General features: G+C 38.9%; 1 protein-coding gene across 2 annotated transcripts in view; it reads right to left on the bottom strand.

Moving 5' to 3' along the window:
• Positions 1 to 13,125, bottom strand: part of PCSK5 (proprotein convertase subtilisin/kexin type 5) — a 243,739-nt gene that overhangs the window by 19,005 nt on the left and 211,609 nt on the right. Inside the window, exons 25-29 of one of the 2 annotated variants that reach the window (XM_088129838.1) lie at positions 12,138 to 12,180; positions 10,808 to 10,950; positions 7,925 to 8,125; positions 7,189 to 7,434; positions 487 to 570 (exon numbers count right to left, since the gene is read on the bottom strand). In XM_088129838.1, coding sequence (XP_087985964.1) covers positions 487 to 570; positions 7,189 to 7,434; positions 7,925 to 8,125; positions 10,808 to 10,950; positions 12,138 to 12,180 — 717 coding nt within the window. The remainder of the gene's footprint in view (positions 1 to 486; positions 571 to 7,188; positions 7,435 to 7,924; positions 8,126 to 10,807; positions 10,951 to 12,137; positions 12,181 to 13,125) is intronic. The other variant, XM_088129839.1, reaches the window with a different exon arrangement.

Consider the following 13,125-nt stretch of genomic DNA (forward strand, 5'->3'; position numbering starts at 1 on the left):
AATGTAGAATATATTCAAAATTCCTATGAATAGCAATGCATAACACTGAAAAACAAAAGCAAATTGTTTCTATCTATAGGTTTGACCTATAAAACAGTATATGGCTTGGTGCCTAAGTATCTGTAAGATTACTTTCTCTTATCTAGTACAGTCATCCCAGGAGAAGCTCTTGGTTGTACCCCACTTCTATGAAGTAAGGAGCATGGAGGCCAGGAACCCATCATTACAACTACAGTTTGCCCCATCTATTACCAAATTCTTTCAAGATGGGCAGTTTTATGGTTAATATGTTGTTGCCATCATTATTAATAGTAGCAATATTTATAATTTTTTAATTTGTTAAATTGCCTGTGTCTGTCTTTATGCCTGTATTCTATTTTTTTTTTTTTACCATGGATGCTTTAAATTGTTGATGCTTTATTGTTACTGTAAAGTACTGTGAATCTGCAGTTGATTAAATGGTATATTAATGGAATAAATAAATACCCATGTGACACGAAGTACATCTATCAGCAGCTTTTTCACAAGTTTTGCATGAAGGAACACATGGCTGAAAGTCAGTAGCTGTTGCTGTATTAGAGAAGAAAGAAGAAACTAGTTAATAACACTGGACATCTTTTGATATCATAGCATAGTACTTGGTTCCAAATATGATTATGATATAGTATCATTGAATACCTTCCATAATAAAGGGACATATTGAGGTGATGTCTGTACTTCTATTGTATGACATCATAATAGATTAAGATAAAAAAGAAACAGTGCCTGCTAACCCAAAAAAGAGCATTTCCAAGCTAAATTTACCTGATTCCTTATTATTTCTCTAGATAGCTGTCTACAACTGGCACTCTGATATGTGCACCCAGTGTCTGAGTTAGCCAAGGCCTTCTACCCATTGAAACTTCTTTTTCAGAAGCTCATTTTGGAATATGATCATGATAGTTCTATATTGGGAGGAATGGTGAAAGTCAGACACTACTTAGAAATGGCTAGGTGAGCTGTCTGCACCCTTGCCCAGGCCGTTAGCTTGACCAGCTTCTGAGATGCCTAACAGTTTTGTCTTAGATCATAATGTACTTTCTGCTTACTCTGCAGAAGGGAATGATGATGTAATGATATCCAACCCATTACTTAATGTACATCTATCAATAAGCACCTATCATCAGCTAACAGCAGAAAAAGCAGCTTACAAAAACTCCAAAAAGCAGTTACTGACAGACCATCCTGGTGAAATGATGTCCATCGGATAACGAAGAGTTGGAAGTGAATGGACATCAGCAACCAACTAGTGCTATGGATGTAGATATTTTCCAACAACTTATCTTTTAATATTCGATACAACATCTGAACATTCAATATTAATTGCTTTAAGAACTCTTGCGATGTGCTCAGATTCCAACTCTAATTGCTACTACTGCAATACTTCTGAGTTTCCAGCAGAGGGGAATATGTATCAGGGATTGTGAAGCAGATGGCAACATTAAATAGTTATCAGCCAACAATTCAAACTATTTCCAGCAGATGTAAATGTTTATCAATACATGCTTCAGAGCAGCATTTGACATTGTTTAGTGTCAAAGTTACATGCAAATAGAATGCAGAAACAGTTGCATATTTGCTTTGCTTTTCCTGGGAAAATCTGAAAACCTCCAGGTTGTAAAGTTCCTCTAACAGGATGGCATGTACTTTGATGTGATCAAATAAACATTTGTTCCTTTGATTAATTATGTTGGGGGTTGTTAAATGTTAGTACAAAAGCCATGAGGAGGAGAGATGATTCATTCCTATCTCGTGGAGAGCCATGAGGAGAGGAGAGGAGAAGGAAAATGAGGGAAACAGGAAAAAAGGTGGGCTCCAAGCCCCTCCCACACAAAGCAGCAAAGCTAGGTTGCAGCGGAGCCGCCCCTCCCTTTATGCTCTTGTGAGACGGGCTTGGTTGAAACCCCATATTTTCCAACAAATTAACTAAGCGTGTTTTCCTTGTATCTCTCTGTGTGTTGTGTCAGTTCTTCAAAACCCTGGCAACAATACTCACGAAACAACCCCATACATGACTCCCAAGGCAGTTTGAATTCTGTAAACAGGTGTTAAATTAGTCTCAGAGGTGGCAAATGGTTAGGATTTAACGGCAGATAATTTCTGAGCCCTAGTTGTCTTTCTGGATGGTAAATTTGCTGTTCAAGAGTTAAATTACAAGTGCAACTGCACCAGAACACTTCTAACATTATGCCTATTAACAGCGTTATTAACATATCTCTAATTTTCTTAAGCAAACATATGTTCAACTAAAATAATAATTGTACATGTGTAAACTAGAGATAACATTCATTGTACAATTCCATTTCCATTTCCACCCTCTGTATCAAAGCTATAAAAGAAATAATTTACATTATTGATAAAATTCTACCTTTGCTTACTTCGTGCACTATGTGTGGGAAGGTTATAACTATTGGCTTGAGCATGAATCACCTTTCTGCTACATTAGTTTATTTTTTTCACTACTTTGAAGCATTTCTTTTTTTTTTATAAGCCAAAAAAGTAAAACCTTCTCTTTTTATGATTCTTAATCATTTACGATTCTTCAGAATATAAAAGTGGCCCTTCAGTCATCATGAATAGCCTGTTCCTTGTGCTTCTGAATGGAAAATAAATGGAACAGTCTCATAGAACCATATTCCAGAATAACTGTAAAACATAACGTTATTCCCTTTTTTAAAAAATTCAGAAGCAAATATGTTGATAAAGCGAGGGACAGCACAGCAAAGAGATTGTATCATATCATTTGCAATATTATAACAGTAATTTGCATAGCCTGGATAGCATGAATGCACTTTGCTTTCACATCCAGAGAGGGAGCTATTTTGTTCATTTTCTTCTCTTTAGAACAGTGTTGTCCAAACCTGGCCACTTTAAGATGAGTGGACTTCAACTCCCAGAATTCCCCAGCCAGCTGTGCTGGCTGGGTAATTCTGGGAGTTGAAGTCCACTTATCTTAAAGTGGCCAAGTTTGGACAACACTGCTTTAGAGCTTTGCAGAACTGTAGTCACACTTGCAGAAACACTGAACAGGGCACACATATCTAATAGTATTGTTATACAATTGTTTAATAGACATAGAAGATAGATGCTATAAATCCTAGAAGTTGTGCAATTTCTGGATTTAAGAATTCGATAAGCGTAAGAGGTGTGCATACATACATCGGAATCCCAGATATGCACTTCTTTAAATGCTTCACCAGTTTCTACAGTTGTAAAGTTTTCATAGGAATGGTGTTTAAATTTTACCATCTTTTACATTAAGTGTTCTCCTGGGGAGTTGTCATTTTCTATATAGTTTACAAATCAGTGAGAGGTTTAGTTGGCTTCAGAGAGTCTAGTTATATAAACAGTTGCCAGTCATCAGAGCCTTGGGAAGCTTTGTGGTGCATTTCCATTGGACTCCAACGTAATAGACGTTCAAGGGCATCATCAGTCCTGCATTATGCTAGAGGGCGTAGGATGTGCACGGCAGAAATAACAAGGATTGGAAATAGGCTATGAGAACACCAAGAATTAATTCCTGGCAGTTTCAGGTGGGCCTAAGGAAAACTCAGACTAACTAAACCCAGCCGAACCAAATCCCCTGTCTGAAAATCTGGTGACTTCTCTCATTGTGTGTGGAGACAACACAAAGCTAGAGAGACCAATAGTCTGATTCAGAGCCAGATAATTTCTGGTGCTCTGAATGCCTGAGGAGAAGACCTGAGCCAATGTCTCTTGTCCAAGATCCTTCTGAACTTGTTTGTGCAGGCAGGATGACTGTATATATTTAAAACACATTGGTTGTGAAGGAAGACCAACAGTGAAAAAGCAAATATTTAATAAAATTGGTACTGACATGAAATATTATTTGAAATTGCATTTTGATAAAAAGTATTTAAACCATCTTCAGCTGAAAAACATTCAGAACATTGGCACAAAATATTCACCTTATTTTTTTTTTCTTCTGATTAACTACCCAATTTTTATAAGTATCTGTGGACTGACAGAAGAATGTAAAAGACTGGTGACATAACATGTTAGTAATCTGCCTGTTCATGCTTCTTAAATCACTCTTCCAGCTGAATTGCTGTGTTAACATACAGTGAATCAACCCCTTCATTATTATGTCTCCTGGCTCCCCAAATAACTTCATCATCTGGTACACAAGATAAAATGCAGATGTTCTTAGCTACACTTATTGACCCAGACATTTTTTCCCTTTGGAAAGAAAAGAAAGAGAAGCTTGAATACTAGATAAATTCAAGTTCCTTATTTTAGATTCTGTCACAGTTTATTCGGTTTAGCCTTGCTAAGGACTGATATACTTAAACCATCCTCTTACTAACTAGTACATATGAAAATCTGGCATCCTACCCAAAAGTGTGTGCATGTAGGTCTGTGTGTATATGTGAATTTGAGTGTGTACATGTTTGTGTGTGTATGTATATGTGGGTTTGTGGAGGGAAGAGGGAGGGAGCAGATTGAGAGAAAGTATATAATTTCTCTTCCCTGGTTGTCAGTCTTCTAGCTTACTATTTTTTGCTTTTCCAGTTGGCAGAAACTGACATTGAAAAAACTACATTCTATGGGGGAAGCAGTTTGCAGGAGATGATCCAGCTTTGATTAAGGAAGATGATGAGATTTTTTATGCACACAGCAATTTATAAGTAGGGGAGTTATCTGTCTGCAGAAACCATTTGTTGTTATCTCTTTGACCTATCCAAAAATGACACTTGCCTGAAAGTAAGTTTTGAAAGTTTGCCAGATTGAGATTAGTAGTAAGTCATATCCAAATCATCTGAAATTGATTTCTATCACTAAAAAAATAGTTATGTGAATCAGACCCAGCCTGTATGCAAATGGATTCAATACATTGGCTCACTCCAGATGTCAGGACTCCCTATTCAGTGTGTTGGGATGGGGTCCAGGTATTCCCACTTACTTCTCTATCTCCCTTGGGGAGGTTTTAGAGAAGATCTCTTGGTTCACTAAACCATCACTGTATCCAAGCTGGAAAACTAAGAACAGATTAGTTGGTCTTGATTTAAGAAGGAGGCCAAAAACAGTACTGGAGTTTGTTATTTGTTTCTCTTCCAATAGACCATGCTATTTGACACTGGGTCTGCTATATCTGAACTGGGCCATTCTTTGAACAGGCCAGAGATGGTGATACTTAGTATAATCCACACTTTGGATATGATTAGCATCTTGCTAGCATAATGGTACTCTGTCCCAATTTTTCTTGCTGTCCTGGCAGTTAATCAACCATGTTGATTGCTCTGGTGATGGGATTGGTAATATTCTGAGACTGCAGGTTAGTGATGAATTGCCAGTGAAATGTTTTCTGCCCATCCTCCTAAGGTACAGGTACCTGGGCACAGGAATCTCCTAGAGGACAATCAATACTGATCTGTCACATTAACATGATTACACACCATGGCTTTGTGGCAACCTAAGGAGGAAAACCTAAATATTTTGCAGAATGCAAAGCAGTTATGGACCAGGGATGAGTTAGGGACACTCTCATACAATCGGGTAAATTCAGGCTTGACAGGTAAATCTGTGGCTGCTAAAAATCACATTAGGAAAGGCTTTCAATTTCTCATTTTTTTAAATAAAACCTACAGTTTTATTGAAACCAACACCAAGTATTAATACTTTCCTTTAAAAGTTCCCACCACAGCTATGTTCAATTTCTTCAATCTGAAGGGTTGGTACAGAGGATTTTGGTGTCTTGGTGTTGTCCAGAGGTGTCCACCAGGCATGGTCCATAAAATCAAGATGGTGGCTGCAATGGTGCAATGGAACCTCCACCCATTCATATGTGCATCACACATGCAACTCACATAAAAACAGGCAGAGCTTTGAGCACACTGTTGTGGCTGCCGTCTTGAATTTTTGGACAGTGCCCTGTGAACACCCCTAGGGCCCTTTCACATTGCTGAGAGACAATACTGTCCACCCATCTTTGGTTGGCAGAAAACTATATTAGCACGGAAGTTGTTGCACCCATTGCCAATCTCTCTCTCGCCTGTACTGCCCATGATTGCCAATGACCTGACTTCCCTCTGAGAAGTGGGAGAAGACGTAAAGTTATGCTCACCTTGAGATTACCCCTGGGTGGAAAGATCCAGCTTAACATCATTAGAGCTAAGCATGTAACACCATAAAAACGAAGCTACCAGGACATATTTGTGCCATGTTTAGGTACTAGGGAAGAAATTGTCTTAAAAGGATACATTTTCTCAATATCAGTTTGTGCCTCATGAGAGAAATCTCATGAACAGCACTTCTGTTTGGTCTAAAGAAGATGACAGACAAATTATGGGTTCTCCTGCTCCAATTTCTGATTTTTTTATTTTATTTATTAAATTTTTCAACCGCCCATCTCCCCCCAATGGGGGAATGCTGGGTGATTCACAACCAACATTAGAACATAAAATATACAAACACATAAAACCTTAATTTTATTTACTTCATCTGAGTACCTGTAACCCAGTCTGGATAAGGCTGGTACTCAGAAGGGGAATTCTAATATCTTTTTCCAGCCATCTAGAAAAAAAACCCTTTCTTGTTACAGCACTCGAGCTGGGCTCAAGAAAATACTCTGTATTAATTGTAAGCGCACAGTGGCATTTTTTTTTTTACCCATGCTTGCCTGGGAGTATACATATACACATTCTCTCATTCTCTCTCTCTCTCTCTCTCTCACACACACACACACACGCACACACGCACACACGCACACACGCACACACATACCAAAGTAATCGGGATCCTAAATCTGCATGGTGTCCCACACCAGACAGGCCACATGTGCTTATGGTTAATTAGATAATTATCAAAATGTGAGAACTGAAACACAATTTAAGTACTGTTTAATCAGTTTGGATGCTAGATTGTGCCAGGACACTGAAGTAACGATTCTCCGCCATATGAATTGCCACTCCTTGGGCTGATAACTAATAACTCCATACTGAACAAGTTTATCGCCAGGGTCACTGTCAAATTAAATGTTTCCAACATATATATACTGGATACATATATTATCTTTCATGTTGGGGTTGCTGGGAAAAGCCCACCTCAGTTTATATACTGAAATATGAAATTCTGCCCTTTCCATGTCGGCTAGCAATATTTTTAAAAAAGATTTTTTTTAAGTCTTACATCGCTTCCGGACAACGCTCAGGCTTGGATTTTGGTGAACCTTGAAGGGAAAGGCCTTCGGCAGCACTGGGGCATTCTCCAAGAATGCCTCTTTCAGTGCCCTTTCCGTCTCGATTTGATGCATGGTTGATACCGAGAAGAGATCGTTCTCAGCTGACCGTAAGGATCGCGACGGGACATAAGGGAAGAGGCGGTCTTTCAGGGATGCGGAGCCCAAACTGTTTGAGGTGTGCAGCTTCAGCCTCTCTATCAGTAAAACAGGACGAACAGTAACCACATGGCCTAGTCTTGATGCGTTCTTCACATGGGATATAATTAGTAAATGTATTACAGTATTGCACTAGTCTATTTTTAAATCTGTGCATTTGACAATAATGATATGGGTATACATACAGAATTTACTATTGGTATGGGGGAATCTCTGGCAAAATGCTCCCTAGAAGATCTCCTCTACCACTGGCCCCTTCTCAGGGAAGTTTCCTTACCAGCCCCCCCACCATTTTTACTATGCACAGGACTCCTGACAGTTTAACTGTTGAGCATTGCAGGTCCAGCCACCCCATATCAAGCTCAGGTCAGATGTCAGTAGCAACTCCAAGTTTGCTGCAAATAACATCATTTCTCCTCCTATAGACATAGTTTGGTTTGAGAGTTAAGTAAAGAGAGGGTTCCTTTCTGTCCAAAGGGTTCCTAGCATTAACAGTGAGAGCAATGTAGCAAAACAAGGACAACGTACCGTTCCAAAATTTCCCATATATTTCCTTGCGTTGGGGATTTACACACTTTCCATGCAGAAGCTGTAAAATGCCTTGGCAGCTAGTACAGTCATTGTAGTTGACCCCTCTGCACGTTTTGCAGGTCCTGTGGCACGGTTCACATTCTTCCGTAATTTCATCTTTGTAAAAGCCAGCTCCACAATCTCTCACACATTTCCCACCTGAAGCACAAACACAGGGTCACTGAGGCCAGCTCAATCATGCCAGTACTGGGAAAACTGACAATACTACACCCAGTTTCTACTTATGAGGGACTGGTGATGCATGATGGGGATTAGAGTTGCACTGATCACCAACACAATGACAGATGCAGGTAATTCTGAATGAATTGGCCACTGACCATTAAATGATCTATGTAGTCATGCAGCACTCAGAGATGAGACGATATTGCAGAAAACTGCAGGACAGCATCACGTCTGAATCCCACACAGATGGAAGCATCCCAGAATAATAGTAGAATCCTACTGTTTGTACAATTCTATTAGTATACTCTTCCTATGGGACTAAGGGGAGGTATCCACATGAAGGAGATCCAGAAAGTCAAGATGACAACCACAAGTTCATGATTGAAGACCTGCCCCTTGTTTACATGTGGCGTGTACGTGATGCATGTGAAAAAAAGGAATGGAGCCTTGGTCATGCAAGCACAGCTTCCATCTTGACTTTTTTGACACCTGCCCCCACATACTTCATGGACATTTCTGAGACCAAGTCCTAATTGGGATACTAAAAGATTCTTCTAAAACAGCTGGGGGCTAAGTGCAGACTTCTTCCCTTGTAAATAATCTGAAACTTTACTGCCATTAGTGAAATACCATTACTAGAAAATACATTTTAAACTCTATAATTTTTCAGATATGATTTATATGAAAGCAATTAAAAATATCAATAACCCTGCACAGGTTGGTTTATAACATTTCAGTATATACTGATCTGAGCACTCAGTACAAAATTTGATTTCTTAGGTAAGAATATATAGTATGAGAAAAACAGTTCACAATAAAGTAGAGATGAACAGATATTGAGGCACACAATTCCTGATGTAAGAATAAAAGGGAGATTCCCAAACAGGATTGTTTGTTTGAATCCAAATGGCTATGTTGTCTTAATTCCAAAGAGGAATGAATATTTTTGGAAACGTTCTACGTAGAGAATTTATGTAAGAACTATATTGGATCACAAGGGTAATGGGCTAGGGAGTTCTGCCTTTTCCTGCACTGCTGCTGGCTGCTGGCCTTGGAAATATTGGAATACTCTGGATGTGCAAAATATTTGCTGGCCAAGTTCCATATTCCTGATTTGGAATCCAGGTGTTCCTATACCCAATCCTATGATCTGGTTATTTATTGATTTGATTTGATTTGATTTAGACCTCACCTTTGATTCAAGAGCTTAAGTTGCGTGTGAAGTAGGCTGGGCTGAGAGAGTTTCCATGGTTGAAGGTGGACTTGACCTTAACTACACATCAGCCTTTTAAAAATAACATGCAGTTCAGCCATCTCCTCAGAGGCCTGTGCGTGCGTGCGTGCGTGCGAGCACACTATTTTAAAATGTCCCTATAAGTTCCCAAGATAGTCTCAGGCATTCTGACTTCAGTTACCCAGGTTCATTCACGACTACAACATCCTGCTTCCCTTGTGATAGAATTCAAATTATTTTCATTTAAATATAAAATCAGTCATTTGGAGGAATACTTATTTATTGATTTATATTGATTTATATGGCCTCCCATCTCAACGATGTGACTGTGGGCAGCTAACAGGAATTAAAATTCTGTTCCCAACCAACTAACATAAAGTGGCTCCTGAAAACACCATTTACAAATAGCAAGGGCTTGATTACTCTCTTGGCCCTTATGATTGGGAAAACAGCTAGTTCTTCATTCATTTTTGACTTCCTGAATGAGATGGTGTGTTTGCATTAGTTGACTTTATTTAGCTATATAATCACAAGTTTAATAAAGCCAACTGACACCATGCAAATTTGAAGAATTATTTTCCAATTATTCTTGTGTTTTTCTATGCAGCATACTATAATATTTGTGAACTTTAGTACAAGTACTTAATCAAAGGAATGAAATCTTGAACCGAGGCAATTGAGATCATGGATAATGTTTTATTACTCTGTGAGTTTTATAGAAAACTACATGCCACCCTTAACCTCCCCTCTCCTGAAGGACCTACCAGGTACAGAAAATGAGGTACACATTTCACTTCACCTCTGGACATGTTACCCATTCCATAGCCAAATTCTGTGCTGCAGCTATGAAGATTTTTTCACACCTGACATCCAGCCCTCTGGGGCACTTACCAAATCTATAACATCTTTCAGACTGTTAATTATCCAGGTTTGGTCCCTTCATAAGAATCAGATATAAATGTACTCATCTTGATTACATAAGCATCACTAAGCATTCCCTTGATGGTAAGCAACATTTCATTTTACTGTGCTTTAAGATATCTAATAACAGTTTTATTTGATTTTAGACTTTGACATGTTTTAGATAGTATATATGGTCCTCACACCTTATCATTTGATTATGTCTTATGTCTGATTATTTTATTATAAAGAAAATAAATAACAAATGAAATAATCAAACACTGTCTCATGTCTTTGATTTTCTATTTGCTACACTGACTGGTCACAGGCTGCAAACAACAATAAACAAATTTGAACCAGGATGCTTGTTTTACTCTCTCTCTCTCTTTTTTATGTCACCCGCTGTCTCCTCAAATAATGGGAATCTATTCTGTCATCAGTGTCAAATTATGGACAGTAGCTCTCAATGAAAGACATTTGCATTCCTGGGCATTTTTGCATTCAGGTCTGGTTGTTTCACTTACCTAGAAGGAAAAAACCTTCTTCACACCAATAGCATTCATATCTGTCACAGCTTCTACAATTGGGCTGACACTCAATGCATAGGTGAGAACTGTCATCTGGGACAGTATTTTGAGGACATGTTCTGTAACACTGCTGATTGTACCTATCCAAAAAAAGGGAGCAGGGAGGGAAATGGACATTTGCTACTGGCATTCTTAAATTGGGAAACATGACAAAAATTGATAATGGTAAATAGAAAGGAATATAAAGAACATTGAACAAAAGAAACAGAAATGATCTTCCCATATAAATATAAATAATAAGCAGCACATAAATGTAATATTCTCCTTCCTTCAGAAGGGCAACAACGTATCAGGAAACTTTTATTACTTTCAGCAAGACAGTCCACAAAACACAAATGATAAAGCATACAGGTAGTCCTCACTGATTGCAATAGGGACTGGCAACTCTATGTCACTAAGTGGTGCAGTCATTAAGTGCAACATCATGTGACCATGCCAACTTACAATGTCAGTTCTGGCTGTGGTCATGAAGTGAATCACCCGCAGTCGTTAAGCACAATGTCACGTAACACAGCTTGCAACTTCCTGCTGGCTTCCCCTTTGCTTGTCAGAAACCAACTGTGAAGGTTGCAAATGGCGATCACATGACTAGGGAACACTGCAACCATCATAAATGTGTGCCAGTTGTCAAATACCGAATCACAATCACATGATCATGGGGATGCTGTGATGCCCACAACTTTGAGGACTGGTCGTAAATCCTGTTTTTCAGCGCTGTTGTAACTGAACAGATGCTGAATGGCTGATCACTAAGTGAGGACCACCTGTACTCAAGACAAGCCTTATTCATAACATGTTCTGTACTATTTTTAACCTTATTTATTTATTTATTTATTTATTTATTTATTTATTTAATTATTTATTTAATTTATATGCCACCCATCTCCCCCAGAGGGTGACTCCCATTTACCTGGGAGTTACCCTTAAACTACCCTTGGGAGTTGTAAGCCACCCGAAGTCACACACACAAGATGGGCAGCTATATAAATTGAATGAATGAATAAATATACATGTAACAGAGACATATTTCCTTATAAGTTACAATGGAATCTCTTTTCTGTGTTTAAATATTCAGAAACACAGACACTTGAATAGCCTTCCCCAAGTGGTGCCTCCCAGACGTGCTAGAGTTCAGCCTTGACAATCTCCAAAATTTGTTAATGTGTCTGGATTGGGGAAAGCTGTTCTGGAACCTTGTAATGGAAACACTGCTTTCATTTAGAAAAGAAAATGAGACAGACAGACAGAGGAAGAGTGATAAACTTACATATAATAATTATGGATGCATGATGTACAGGTTTCTGGGTCATCTGAAATAAATACAAATAACACATTGAGGACAAAGTACTTTGTCAATCCAAATATTTTCAAAGATTAGGACTGTGCAGGGCTGTGGATTCAAACACACAAAAAGTGTGCAAATGCAGGAAATGGGAAGGAGATCTACTGAACTGCCTGCAAGCTCCATCCTGATGGACAATTTGAGATTGTGTTTTGTTTAATCTCTTGAAAGATTATTTTATTTTATTGTTTTATTTTACAAATGAATATTGATTTCCTGTCCTCTTGCTGGGCACTGCCTCTACATCCCTTTTGGCTTGGAATGCAAGATCTTTCTGTCTCTCTCTCTCTCTCTCCCTCCATATCTACCTTTGGGTAGAATGAATGATAGTCCTGCAGTACTAGTAGTCCTATTACTATTTCTCTCTCTCTCTCTCTCTCTGGCTGATCATTCAGTAAGGCATATAAGGGGAATATTATGAAACAGGAGGTCACTGTCAGTCTGCATAACAGCTCCATACTGATTGACAGGACAGATTTGATGGAGTATCAATCTTTGGATTGGGTGACTTGCTGATGGAGCATTGGAAGGGAGTGGGATGTAGCTGGAGGGAGCATCCAGAGTCCCCCCAGTCCCACACATTATAGGCAGCAATTCATGGTTGTTTTTGCCTGGGGGTGGGGGTGGGAGTGGGGAAAGAAAGCCAAGGGATGCACCAATCACTGCCCTGAAATTGTCCTACATTACATCTGTAAGGACAGCTCCACTCCCCAGGCTCAGTTCGAAGGCACAATTCAGCCCCTCCATGCTGGCAGGACAAATGATAATGACATCCTTTTCTGCCAACTAAAGGACAGCTCAAAGAGCAATGCACATTAATGCAACTGTGAGAAAGTGCCTTTAATATATAAATCAAACTGGGCAGTGGGCAATAAAAGCTTTTCCACTTGACAGAAACAGCTGTACACTTACT

The sequence above is a fragment of the Python bivittatus genome, unplaced genomic scaffold (assembly GCF_059951505.1).
Source record: "Python bivittatus isolate LINGU-HERP-01145 unplaced genomic scaffold, Pbiv_v1 ctg000850_np1212, whole genome shotgun sequence".
Classification (NCBI taxonomy): Eukaryota; Metazoa; Chordata; class Lepidosauria; order Squamata; family Pythonidae; genus Python; species Python bivittatus.